At 39.9% G+C, this 13,655-nt stretch overlaps 1 protein-coding gene across 5 annotated transcripts in view; it reads right to left on the reverse strand.

The window, feature by feature from the left end:
• Positions 1–2,710: 2,710 nt before the first annotated feature.
• The window catches only part of LOC125237797 (rhophilin-2-B), a 212,781-nt gene continuing 201,836 nt past the window's right edge, over positions 2,711–13,655 (reverse strand). For all 5 annotated transcript variants that reach the window (XM_048144986.1, XM_048144983.1, XM_048144985.1 and 2 more), the window contains 8 exons: positions 12,460–12,609; positions 11,594–11,672; positions 10,925–11,035; positions 6,039–6,156; positions 5,544–5,677; positions 4,610–5,202; positions 4,101–4,253; positions 2,711–3,480 (listed from right to left, as the gene is read on the reverse strand). In XM_048144986.1, the coding sequence (XP_048000943.1) occupies positions 3,280–3,480; positions 4,101–4,253; positions 4,610–5,202; positions 5,544–5,677; positions 6,039–6,156; positions 10,925–11,035; positions 11,594–11,672; positions 12,460–12,609 (1,539 nt within the window). In that variant the 3' untranslated portion in view covers positions 2,711–3,279. The remainder of the gene's footprint in view (positions 3,481–4,100; positions 4,254–4,609; positions 5,203–5,543; positions 5,678–6,038; positions 6,157–10,924; positions 11,036–11,593; positions 11,673–12,459; positions 12,610–13,655) is intronic.

A 13,655-nucleotide genomic window follows, 5' to 3' on the forward strand; every position in this document is an offset into this window, starting at 1 on the left:
CTTTACCAAAGATAATTACTGAACACGTGTGTGACCAATTCCTAATGTTTTTTGTTTTGACATGTGCAGTCAATCACTTGACACTAACTTGAATGTTGTTCGTAAGGGTCTCTCACACTAATAAATTCATTTAGGTACATAGAGGTATACATCAGGGTGGCAAACGGCCTCCGCGCGGTTAGTATGTGTGCTCGCCGCTTACGTACTCGCTCTATCCGCGACACATGCAAGCGGATGTGAATGAACAAGATTTAGTCGCGGCCCCGCGCCCCGCGCCCCTACCTACCTATACTAGTACCTATTCTACGCATCACATTTGCACTGACCTTGAGAGGCCCGAGCCCCCAATCAAAGAATGAGTTGGTTTATTAAAATTTAAAGCACTCGAAAGCAGGCGCGTAGTTAATTAGAAATGTGGGAAAAAAACCGTCGTCGGTGTCGTTTTTCCTTTCGTGTATGATATCTATTTCAATGTATAAATATGGAAATGTATATTATTAAGTAAACAAATACATGTACTTAATATAAAAAATAAAAGGTAATGTAGCTCTAGGTATTTGACAAAACATTTTCTAGAGTAATATTGTCTTCGGTTACCGCGATAGTTACTCATGAAATAAAATTATGGAAACGGATTAATTAACGTTTCCATAGTTTTATTTCATTGTCTAGAGTAGTTTTTACTCATGAAATTGAGAAAAACACCGAAATTAGTTATTTACTGAAACTTGACGTTCACATGTTCATGGTAATATGCCTACTTGAAAAATAAATATTTCGTTTTCATTTCATTTCAACACATAATTACTATTATCTGTTATGGCCTTATGGCTGCCGGCCAGATGAGCCATTTTTTTAAAGTTGTTCACCCCTGTTTTTTTGTAACATGGGTGTTTTTTACGCGATTCATACTTAGAATCTCAAGGTCTTTCGATCCTGCCTGATAGGAAGTAAAAAAAAATGTCTTAAGATATCCATACATTTTTCAAACCTTCCATTCCGTTACTGCCATACAAAACGTATGAAAAAAAAACCGGCCAAGAGCGTGTCGGGCCACGCTCAGTGTAGGGTTCCGTAGTTTTCCGTATTTTTCTCAAAAACTACTGAACCTATCAAGTTCAAAACAATTTCCCTAGAAAGTCTTTATAAAGTTCTACTTTTGTAATTTTTTTCATAATTTTTAAACATATGGTTCAAAAGTTAGAGGGGGGGGACGCACTTTTTTTTGCTTTAGGAGCGATTATTTCCGAAAATATTAACATTATCAGAAAACGATCTTAGTAAACCCTTATTCATTTTTAAATACCTACCCAACAATATATCACATGTTGAGGTTGGAATGAAAAAAAATATCAGCCCCTACTTTACATGTAGGGGGGGTACCCTAATAAAACATTTTTTTCCATTTTTTATTTTTGCACTTTGTTGGCGTGATTGATATACATATTAGTACCAAATTTCAGCTTTCTAGTGCTTACGGTTACTGAGATTATCCGTGGACGGACGGACGGACGGACGGACGGACGGACGGACAGACAGACATAACGAAACTATAAAGGTTCCTAGTCGACTGCGGAACCCTAAAAATGGTAACGGAATGGGAAAAAACTTGGGAGACTTTTTTTTCCTATTAGGAGTGAAAGAGCTCACGATTCTGAGTGAAAACCACATAAAAATTTCCAAATTCAAAAAAAGTCGGGTGGACGTACAACATTGACAAAAATAAAAATGTCCCAGATAACAGTTCTAATCAACATTCAACAATTAAAATGATTTATTAATAATGAAGAACTAACACGATAAGGTAGGCAAGCACGAATTCAAATTTGTGATTTTTGTGTTTATTGCCATCGCGCAGTCGGGGGCGGTGCCGCTCGGTCGCATCAGAAGTCCGAAACTAGAGAAATATTAGAGCGCTCGATCGCGAGTAGCTACTTGCGCCGGCGGCGGACGCGGTTGTGTGCGTGCGCCACGCGCACGCACACAGGGCCTCTCTGTGGGTTCCACTCCCGTCAGCGCGACGGCGATAAAGACCTAAAAATCTCAAATTTGAATTCGTGCTTCGGTATCGTATCCTCTTAAGGGTTAATTCGCCTTCTGAATTTGTTATGAAAGTGAGTGCATTAGTGACGAATCGCTTAGTGGACGCCAGGCTTCACATATTGCTTTTCGTTTTACCAACAACGCCATTCATTCATAAGTTTCATTAACGATACCATGTGGTTACGGAGTGCACACGAGTTGAATACGGCTACGTAACCAGTCTAAAATGTGCCGTCCAGACGCGTAAGAAGATCATGGTTCCGGAGAGCGCCCTTACACTGGTTTTTTGAGCGTATGACTAGCCCGCACTCAAGTGGCTATTCTAATTATATCACGTACGTTATGCACAGTCACTCCATCTAGTGACGAGAGGTAATAATACTTAGACGACTCAATAACGTTCAATGCGAGTTTGCTGATGTTGTATTCAGTCGTGTAATAAATTTTAGATTCGAATTTTGAAAAATATTGCATTGAATTCGTGTTTGTGTGGATTTGTGTATTACATTAATGATATTCTTAATGCATGAGACTAAAATAATACCTTTGAGACCTTTAAATTTATTGAATAAATAGGTCATAATGGCTAATCGTGGCACGTAGCGCCATCTATGATTTTGATTTGACATTACTTATACGATGTTCCGGATGAGACCCCATGCTACAAATATTATAACCCTGATTTAATTTTTAAATACATAATTGTCGCTTTTAGAAAAACGAACTTCATGCAGTATCTCGTAAACGAGTGGATGAAGTCCCATTTTTCTAAAACCTCTCAATAATAACCTCCATTCACCCTCTCCTAAATAACATGAAGAGTCCTACATGCAGCAGGGCTAGCATGATTGGAGCGATAGTATCTCGCCGCTCATCATAAATCACAATCTTTTTCTAAATATGTATTCTTTTATAACAGATCATTTCACGAAAATTTTGTCCTAGCCCTGCAGAGCTCACACATTTAAAAAACTTTATTAGTAAGTGCTGCGTGCTACGTGAAGCTTTGTGAAGTCAAACTTCTCGTAGATGGCGCTGGTAGTATATTCAAGACACCAACATCCTCATAATCAGTACCGAATTCCACCTTAGGGCTGCACTAAGGCCATCTATTGGACGACGACGTTGCTCGTGTGTGAGCTGTTGTCCCTGGCGGTGCGGCGGCGGAAGGGATTCCAATAGGCCGCGTGGTGGCGGCGGTGTAGCCGGACGAGGCTGGTGGACGCCAGGCGCCATCTATCGGAAGATGACGTTGCTGGTGTGCGAGCCTCGATGCGAGCTGTTGTCTCTGGTAGTGTGGCGGCGGAACGGATTCCAGGAGGGCGCGCGACGCGCGGAGGAGCGCGCGGTGGCGGCGGTGGAGCCGGACGAGGCTGTTGACGCGGCCGACACGGAGCCCTGGTTCGAGTTGGACTGTCGGGGGATGTCCGGGGATGACTGAAAAAAAAGTTTGTTTATAGCTTTAGGTTCGGTTGGCTGTGATACTTGTGATTGAGAGCTCGTCAAGACTCCTTTCAGTTGTCACGATGTGTTATGTGTGAAACATTCCATGTGTCGGAGCGGCTACGATAAGCAAAAAATGTAGAGATTGTTCTCTATTTTTAAATCAAAAATTTCCATAGATATTGTAAGACGTGTAGGGCTCGTCTAAAGTTCTCATTTGACATATTCACTGCCAGAAACTCATGCGTCTACCGTCATAAATAAATAAATAAATAAATAAGAAGTTTCGCCTTCTAAATAATGTGTTAATAGTAACTTTTAGCTATGGTCAAACTGAAATCACAAAATAATCCATATTAATATTATATGGGAAAGTGTGTGTGTCTGTTTGTTTGTCCGTCTTTCACGGCAAAACGGAGCGACGAATTGACGTGATTTTTGAAGTGGAGATACTTAAAGGGGTGGAGAGGGACATAGGCTACTTTTTGTCTCTTTCTAACCCCCCAATTCTCTAACATGGGGGGTGGACGTTTGTATGGAGGCCTCAACTTTCGAATTTAACGCGAGCGAAGCCGCGGGCAAAAGCTAGTATTTATTATAACTGTGATAAATACCTTCATCAAGCTCTTATCCATGGGCGTGGCAAGCCGGAGTGCGAGCAAGTCACCAGCTTGCTGAATGAGCCGAACCACCTCCTCGTGAGAGCTCCACTTCACGTCCTTGTCGCCGACTGAGATGATGAAGTCACCTTCTCGCATGCCACCGATCTGAAACGGAAATTAAGTATCGTTAAATCAAGAATACAGAGGCCTAGATGCTGTATATGTATGATGGCAGGATACTTAAGCAAAGAAAGCGTACTTAATTGGGTTAAGATTGAAAATATCTAGTAATAATTTTAAACGGTTGGACCAAAATGTTTTTGGGCTAAGCGTTTAAAATGCTGCTTCTGTGAGAGTAGATAGCTGCTCGTAGGTTGAGCGAGCACACATGTATCTACTAAATTCTTCAGTTTCTTTAAGTATTTTTCAAGATATTGCAACCAATTCTGGGTACCTACACTATATCAAGGCTACAATATGAATCACAAAAATAAATTCTAAGTAGGTACTAATATACTTACATCAGCCAGCGAATTAGGTTCAACCGCCGCAATCATGACCGGCGCGTCTCCCCTCACCGAGAACCCGAATCCATCATCATCCTTCGAATTGGACACGTTATATTCACTCGCCACCCTCCTCAGGGGTTCCTTTCTCCTCTCCATTCCATTTTTCAACTTCCCGTTCACGCTCTCCGTAGTAGTCTTTATAAAACTCTCATTACTCCTATAATCGTATTTGTCGTAGTCTAAAACTTTAGGATGGTACTCCATGTTGTTGTAACTGTTGATATAAACCCCGTTCTGCTTCATGACTCTTTGGAGTTGCTTCTCGTAGTCTTCGTAATTTTCGTCTCGGATTACGGAGTTGTAATAAGCGCTGTTATCTTCGGAGCGGTCTCTTTTTTCTGATCTCTTGTCAAGGTCGTAGTTCCTGGTGTTGATGCGGCGGCAGCTGTCTCTGTTGCTGTGTTTCTGGAGGGTGATGAGGCGCGGGGCGCTCCAGTGGCGCTTGGCGGAGAACACGGCGATGGGGCCGAGGGACTTGAAGAGGTCGTCGACGCGGTGCTGCGCGAAGTCCGGGGGCGTTAGGGACAGTTGGAATTTTGATGAAGCTGTAATCAAATACATTTATAAATAGGTTGCTACGATATTTTTAAAACACTTCAATTGTGACGAGCAAGTGACTCAAGACTCACACAGTTGCTTTATTAAAATAAGTTACAGTAGGAAGACAATTTAACAGACAGAGCAATAGTAAATTTTCATTGAACATACCATTACCATACCTATGTAACATATGAAACAAAAGACATGCCTAATTTTTATCAGAGTTAAAATAGGAAAAAAAATGGTTTTAGACGATTGCTACCACACTCTTCGTATCGTTATGTTAAGTGCAAATCTGGCTTCGGTCCGAAAGAGATACTTTTTACTGTATATATGGTAAACTCACGTAAAATAGTGGGTGCGTCTAGCAGCTCCATTTCGCTGAGGTCTGGTGAGTCTCGTAGAGTTGCTCGTTCCCGAGCCGCCCTTTCTGCATGAGCTCGGATTACTCGTGCTAATGGTTCCTTGCCTCGCAGCTCACTGTAAAAATAAAATCTTAAATAAATATTTATTATTGCATAGGTCTCTCCTCTTTGAGACTTGAGAGTTGCTAAAAATAAAAATTGTCCTGTCATTGTAACATAAGAAGTAATCATTCACCAACACATCAGTTGTAAACTGCGTGCTCGTTCATACAACGTCTGCACTTCTACAAGACAAGATGCGCTCTTCCCACAGTCGTGTCGTCGTCGTTAGTCCTATAATTCCTATAAACCATTATCACGTCATTACCGCCGCTAAGATCATACTTGTCTAGCATACTAGTGTCACCTATCGAAAAACTAAAACCGTCCGAATCTGTTACTGTCAGCGCCATCTATTATAAAGTGTAAGTACTCACCGACACATCCTCTGTAACCTCTGCGCTTCTTCGTACAACGCTTGTGCTTCTACAAGATGCGCTCGTCCCACTACCATGAAGTCGAGATCGTCGTCCATCTTGGCGTTGGAAACTGAACCTATTGGAATGGAATATAGTTAGTGGCGCCATCTTTTGGCTAGTAGCGGTAACTAAATAGTGTTAATTTTTAAGGGTTTATAATAAATCAAGTTTTAGATCGATATGAGTCGCCGAAAGAGAGGGGGGAGGTTCTTATCCGTTTTAATGTTTTTTTGTTACAGAAGTCAAACGAGCATACGGGTCGCTTAGTCGTAAGCGATTACTACTGCCAATGGACACCCGCAGCATACGAGAGGTTGTAGGTAATAGAATAGCATAGAGGTAGCCGAGAACCGAGAAAAGAAGAGAAGGCCGACAAGAATGAGCCGACCCTAGATAACAGGATGAGGCATAGAACATCAAGAAGGATAAGATAGGCTAAAGATGCGTTGCCGACATTTAAGACGAAAAGTAATATTCTTTATTGCACCATTTGACATGTAAAAATATACAGAATGTCGAGTATAACTAGGTAACAACAGGGGGCCGATTTTTGAGTCTCACGGCGTTCGAATTCAGAAAATTGTCACTGAAAATAATAGGCAATTCACCGTTTTCAACCGGTATTTTAGTGTAGTGGGGACGTTTATCGACAAAAAGAGGCCAAACCTTTTTTTTCTTGACCAAAGCATGAAACTTGGCACAGTTGTTCCTTATATCAAAATAAGCCGATTAAGATCGGGAGCCTTCGGGAGCCTCCCCCCTGGGGCTCGGGAGGGGGGGTCAAAGTACCGCTTCACCCGGCTTGCTTTGAAAAATTCTAACATACCCCGTTTAGTTCATAGGTCATGTTTGGTATCGTTTTCGAGTAAATCAATAACGTAGAATTCATTTTTGGTACTAAAATTATAATTTAATGGTAAATAAAATAAAAAAAATGAAAAGTTTGAAATTTTCATCTATGACTTACAAATTCAAGTCATCATAAATGTCAAACTGTTAGCTTTTTCTACAAATAAAAAATATGATATGAAAGCCTATTTAATATAGATTATGAATAATATAACTTTTACCCACCTTTACTAACGTTAAGTTTCATAAAAAAAACCTTTAAGCCGCGCGGCGTCGGGACGCCGCGAGCGTAATTTTAAAATGCCTTTATTTTAAAAAACTCTATTAGAACCCGTTTAGCTATTAGGTCATGTTTAGTATCATTTTCGAGTAAATAAATAACGTAGAATTTAGTTTTGGTACTAAAATTACCATTTAATGTTAAATGAAATAAAAAAAAAATAAAAAAAAATTCTGTGAGTTGCAAATTCAAGTCATCATAAATGTCAAACGGTTTGCTTTTTCTATAAATATAAAAATATGATATTAAAGCCTATTCACAAAGGATAGTACGCGTTCACTTTCATATATTTGATCGCCAGTATCAGAGGTGTGTTAATGCATAAATAGAAAAAGATTCATTATTATTGACTCCGGTGTCGACAACGGCAACACTCAGGTCGGACCACACGATCTAAAGACCGACTGTACCTGTTATTTATTCATTGTAGTGAATCCTGTAAGAAATTTAATTAATAGTATTTTATACAATCGTGATATAATACAAAACTTTTCAGTCGAGTACTATGTGTAGTACGGTACGAGAGTGAAAAGCTTAATTATATCACTATTGTATACAATACTTTTTCTACGAGTCATCACCTTCATCATCAATGGACGGAAATATCACCATTCATGCAAGTTAAAATTAATGTCAATAGAGTCGTTCACCGTTGTATCAACATCGAATTACCTATCAACCAATTGTTTGTAATAACCGTCTCTGATTGGCCGATAACGCGACAGATAAAAAAAATGTGTTTCAGATGCAGGAAAATTTGCCAGGTATCGCAAATTAGTATAGAAATTGTATGAAGTTCTATTTTTGAAATTATTATAGTTAACGAATGTCAATTATAATGAGCTTATTATAATTGAGTCGGAACTGCCATAGAGTATCCAACACTGAAAAGTTAGCACTAAGTTTAGTCTGTGGTGTCCTAATTAACAGATTACTCATACTCATACTATACATTCCCTTCACAGAGACATAGCTGGGTACATATGGAACTGCATAAGGAAGGCTCTACCCTCTTTATGCAGTTGCATCGGTTTTTGCAACCTGATTTACATTTACATCTTGTAACTTCTAAGCATATACTGGCCACTTCAGTGTTGCCTGACTGGGATGGAAGGAAGAAGGAGACGAATGGGTACCACACTAGCCATTCGTCTCCTTCTTCCTTCCATCCCCAAGAAGACGGACTTGGCAAATTTTGGTGTGGCACCAACGCCTGACTCCAAACAAGAACGCCCTGAGTCCCATTTCTCAAAACTGAAAGTTACAAGTTACAAGCGGAAGTCTCTTTGCAACTTGTCATATTAGACATGGACAACCAGTTGAAAATGTAACTTGTAGCTTCGAGAAATGGGCCCCTGGTACACTGTGCGCAGTATATGCTGATGCAAGGCAGCCTCTGAAGGAGGTATGTTCTCCAATTGTCGATCTTTTCTGGTACCTAAAGAGGTAGGTACTTCGACCACTCATTCACCGTTACGCAACGACTTGGTCTGAAACAATATGTGCATTATCATTTTAGAGTCTACAACTATCAAATTACAACTTTTTGGTGGATCACGTAACCTTCAGTATTACCCACTTACGTTACGTATCATACAAAATTATTACAAACTTTAGTAGAATCTGATTTGCCTCTGATATTGCTCCATCTTGTAATAGTTTGACACCTTGGGTAGCCTGGCTAAGTTTCAAAGCCAAAAGAAAACGTTTCTAGATTAGACATAGTATGGGTTAGGTACGATAAACGCAGCTTGAAACGATCAACAAGGGAGAAACATGGCCACCCAAGGCTTCAAACTATTACGAGATGGAGCAATATCATAGATAGGCTAATCATATTCTACTAAAGTTTGTAATTATTTTGTATGATAGGTAAGTGTGTAATAGTGAAGGTGATCCACCAAAATGTTGTAATTTGATAGTTGCAGAATCTGTTTAAATAAAATGACAATGCACATATTGTTTCAGATCAAGGTCCTTACGGAGCAGTGAATGAGTGCCGGAAGAACCTCTTTACTAGAAAAGATCGACACTTGGAGAACATACCTCCTTCCGAGGCTGCCTTACTTCATCATATACTGCCATTTGATTTGTCTAAGACTGGGGCTAAAGACATGCCAACCACACCCTTGCTGCCGACGCATTAGGACACCACGGACTCCACTGCCAGTCTAGTGCTGGCCGAATTTTGTGACACGCTGCACTTAACGATTTAATCCGCAAGGCTCTCGGCACACCGACAACCCTCGAACCTGTCGGCTTGTCAGCAGCAGACGGAAAGCGGCCTGATGGTTGCTCGCTTTTGCCTTGGTTTCTGGGACGACCCTTGGCGTGGGGCGTGACCTGTGTGGATACCTTGGCTCCGTCCAACGTCTAACGTTCGGCCCAGAAACCAGGGACTGCTGCTGCAAAACGCCCAGTTTAAACGCGCAAATATGCATTTTTAAAAAACAACTACATATTTGCGGCAATTGCATTTGAAACATTTGGACCATGGTCATCAGACACCAACCAGTTCGTGAAGGAAGTTTCCACCAAACTTGTCTGGGTGTTTGGTGACATAGGCATAGGCTTTTACATCATATTTTTTATTAAAAGAAAAAGCAAACAGTTGACATTTTTGTTGACTTGAATTTGCAAATCATAGATGAATATTTTTTTTTATTTATTTACCATTAAATTATAATTGTAGTGCCAAAAATAAATTCTTTGTTATTAATTTACTCGAAAACTATATCAAACATGACCTAATAGCTAAACCGGGTCTAATAGAGTTTTTAAAATAGAGGTATTTTAAAATTACGCTCACGGCGTCCCGACGCCGCGCGTTGTAAAGTAATTTTTTTGTGGAACTTAACGTTTGTGAAGGTGTATAAAGTTATATTTTTTATAATCTATATTAAATAGGCTTTCATATCATATTTTTTATTTTTAGAAAACGCAAACAGTTTGTCATTTATGATGACTTGAATTTGTAAATCATGGATGAAAATTTCAAATTTTTTAATTTTTTTAAATTTTACTTACCATTAAATTATAATTTTAGTACCAAAAATGAATTCTACGTTATTGATTAACTCGAAAACGATATCAAACATGACCTAATAGCTAAACGGGGTCTAATAGAGTTTCTAAAATAAAGGCATTTTAAAATTACGCTCGCGGCGTCCCGACGCCGCGCGTCTTAAAGTAATTTTTTTGTGGAACTTTACGTTAGTAAAGGTGGATAAAAGTTATATGTTTTATAATCTATATTAAATAGGCTATCATGTCATATTTTTTATTTATAGAAAAACCAAACAGTTTGTCATTTATGATGACCTGAATTTGTAAATCATGGATGAAAATTTCAATTTTTTTACTTTTTTTTATTTTATTTACCATTAAATTATAATTTTAGTACTAAAAACTAATTCTACGTTATTGATTTACTCGAAAACGATACCAAACATGACCTATTAACTAAACGGGGTAAGTTAGAATTTTTCAAACCAAGCCGGGTGAAGCGGTACTTTGACCCCCCCTCCTGGGCCCCAGGGGGGAGGCTCCCGAAGGCTCCCGATCTTAATCGGCTTATTTTGATATAAGGAACAACTGTGCCAAGTTTCATGCTTTGGTCAAAAAATTTAAGGTTTTGCAATAAACTCCCCAGCTAAGTGACAGTGAGACTCAAAAATCGGCCCCCAGGCGGTTTAGGGTTTCTCAGTGGACTTACCGTTGTCAACGCTCCGATCGCTGCTAGTATACAGCGCGGCGACTCGCTGCCGCGCGCGCGGCGTGCTGTCGGCGTGGAGTAGCCCTAAAGCCGCATATTGGTGCGCCAGCGCTGAAAAACGTATACACCGCATTATGAAGGCCTAGCAAGAACGGTAACGACGTTCGTTTTATGATATCGTTGAAAAACGAGCTAATCAGCAGAAGCTGCAGTTATCATCGCGAATAGACAATTAGACATCCACAATACCAGAAGGGTTTTACCAGCTTTTAAACTGGCAATGATGGCATGGGTAGATGGTGTAACCATTTTTGATAAATAATGATATGTATTTTTATATATATCAACGACATGTATAACTCCGTATAGACGGATAGTCTAATAAAAAAAACGTACCTCAAAGCCATAGAGAAAATGTTCGGTGGCCTAGATGGCGTTACACGTTTGGGGAACGCTCGGTTATAGATAGCGCTAATATTAATATTTATTTGACGTATCAAGCTAACATATCCAAATTGTCAAAACTGAGGTTCAAAAGTTTTAAGCTTGTGTCGAGAGATGGCAGTCTATGCGCTGTGATTACACATTTTACTTTGACAGTAACTCTCTATAATACTCGATCCTCTTTGTATATATATAAAAAAAAGAAGTTATTAAAAATCAAGGTACCTTTATAAAATTCAGTCTTCACATGGACCAGCGAGACCCACGAGTATGGCACGTAGTTGAAGACGCCTTCAGTCTGCATCTGCAATGAAATATTTTATGACGTTTTAAAATTACCATTCATCAGATCACAGAACAGGGAACCTATTTCTGAATTTCGAACGCATGATTTCGTAATGCTATTTTTGTAAAAGGACGGCCAGTAATTTTAAATCTAGTGGTAATGACCACTCTTTTTCGATTTTGTTAGTAGAAATTAAATCGCTAGTAGTGGAGATATTATTGAACCTAGCTCACGAAATCAAATGGTCGACATTCAAAATAAGGGCCCAGCACGCCCTTGCATTTTGGGTTAGCTACTACTTATTACTAATTGTCAACATGTGTTGAGTTTTAAATTACGCTAGGATTGTCTTGAGGACGCTCCGCTAGATGGCGCTAATATTAATATATGACATTTTAAGCATAGCTAAGAATATGGTCCAAATTGTCAAAATTGATGTTTAAAAGTTTTAAGCTTGTGTCGAGAGATGGCAGTCTATGCACTGTGATTACATTTTATTTTGACAGTAACTCTCTATAATAAGCTACTTGCCTCCTAGTCAAATCAGCTTCTTTTTAAGAACTGTCAAAACGAATTTGAAAGACTTGCTAATATGGAATTTATATGAATTTAGCTGACGTCACGGTCAACTCAGTTACTTTATATATTTCTACCTGACTTATTAAATATAAATTGGATTTAAAAATTACTTCTGTCCATGTTTTTCTTATAATTATCTGATGCTTTATTTCGTGCATGGTATAAAATATTTTATTTTAACTACAGTCAAGTTCCCTATAATCGATAGTCTTTTATTCACGCGTACCTTTTGATATAGCTGCGTGTAGGTGTGCGCGCACTGCGCGGCCTCCTGCGCGAAATCGAGGCACATGTCGAGGTCATCGCGCAACTCGCCGCGTCCGCACTCACGCGCCTGCAGCTGCAGCTTCTCGAACAAACATTCGCGGGCTTGTGCCTGCAATAAATAATATTAATGTCAAAGCTCCACTAAGATTTGTATAAGTAATTTTTATAAACATTGATTCTATAAGGGCGAAGTGGAAGCAAATGGACGGAATATGAAATGGATGGTTGGAGGAGGTAGGGCATAGCGAATGATATTCCGCTTTGTGTGGTAGGGCACAGCACAGCGGATATCGTCTCGCTCGAATCTAGAGCAGAGCCCAACTGGGGTAGTACCTCCGCCTTACAGAAGACCGCAGCAATAGCACTAGACCCTACTCATAGTGTTGTGTTCCTGTCGGTGAGTAAGGCTGCCAGAGCGCAACGAGGGTGCGGTGCTGATGACGGGAGGACTTACGGAACCAACTTGTTCCGTCTATTATCCTTTGAGTCGTCGGCAACCCGAACCCTCCTTAGAACTTGTACACTCCTTTTTGCTGTGTACTTAACACAGCAAAAGGGAATGTACCTACAAGTTTCTAATGGGGTCGCAACGCGTATGTGACACCCCTCGAGTTGCAGGCGTCCATAGGTTACGGTGACCGCTTTACATCAGGCGGGCCGTATGCTTGTTTGCCACCGATAGTATATAAAAAAAATGACACGGAAACTTGACCCTACCATCTTTACGTTTGGGTAATGCATCTACGCATGCCACCCGGTCCGGGGGAACCAGGGGCAACGAATTCCGTCTCCGCCTTGGGTGGAGTCATGGAGTGCAGGGTCGCTATGAGCACTCGACCACGTACACAGATTCTATAAGTCCTGCAATGCTGTCAATCTTGTGGTAAAGTCTGACGTGGAAATTAGGCAAGTATTTAAGTTACAAAAAATAAAAGAGTATTAAGAATCTTCTGTAAGACGCTGTTCACACTATCTCGCACTTTAGGTCTTCCGGCATATCCATATATCTGCGGATCTGCATCATGGACATAGCTAACCTAACCTAACAAGTCCATTGCTCCATTTATCTCAAATTATGTAGGTACCAAAAGTTGCCAAGTCTTATGCCTATATAGTTCTAATTTATACATTTATTACTACCACATTCCAGTATTC

The sequence above is a fragment of the Leguminivora glycinivorella genome, chromosome 22, assembly GCF_023078275.1.
Source record: "Leguminivora glycinivorella isolate SPB_JAAS2020 chromosome 22, LegGlyc_1.1, whole genome shotgun sequence".
In the NCBI taxonomy this organism is placed as follows: domain Eukaryota; kingdom Metazoa; phylum Arthropoda; class Insecta; order Lepidoptera; family Tortricidae; genus Leguminivora; species Leguminivora glycinivorella.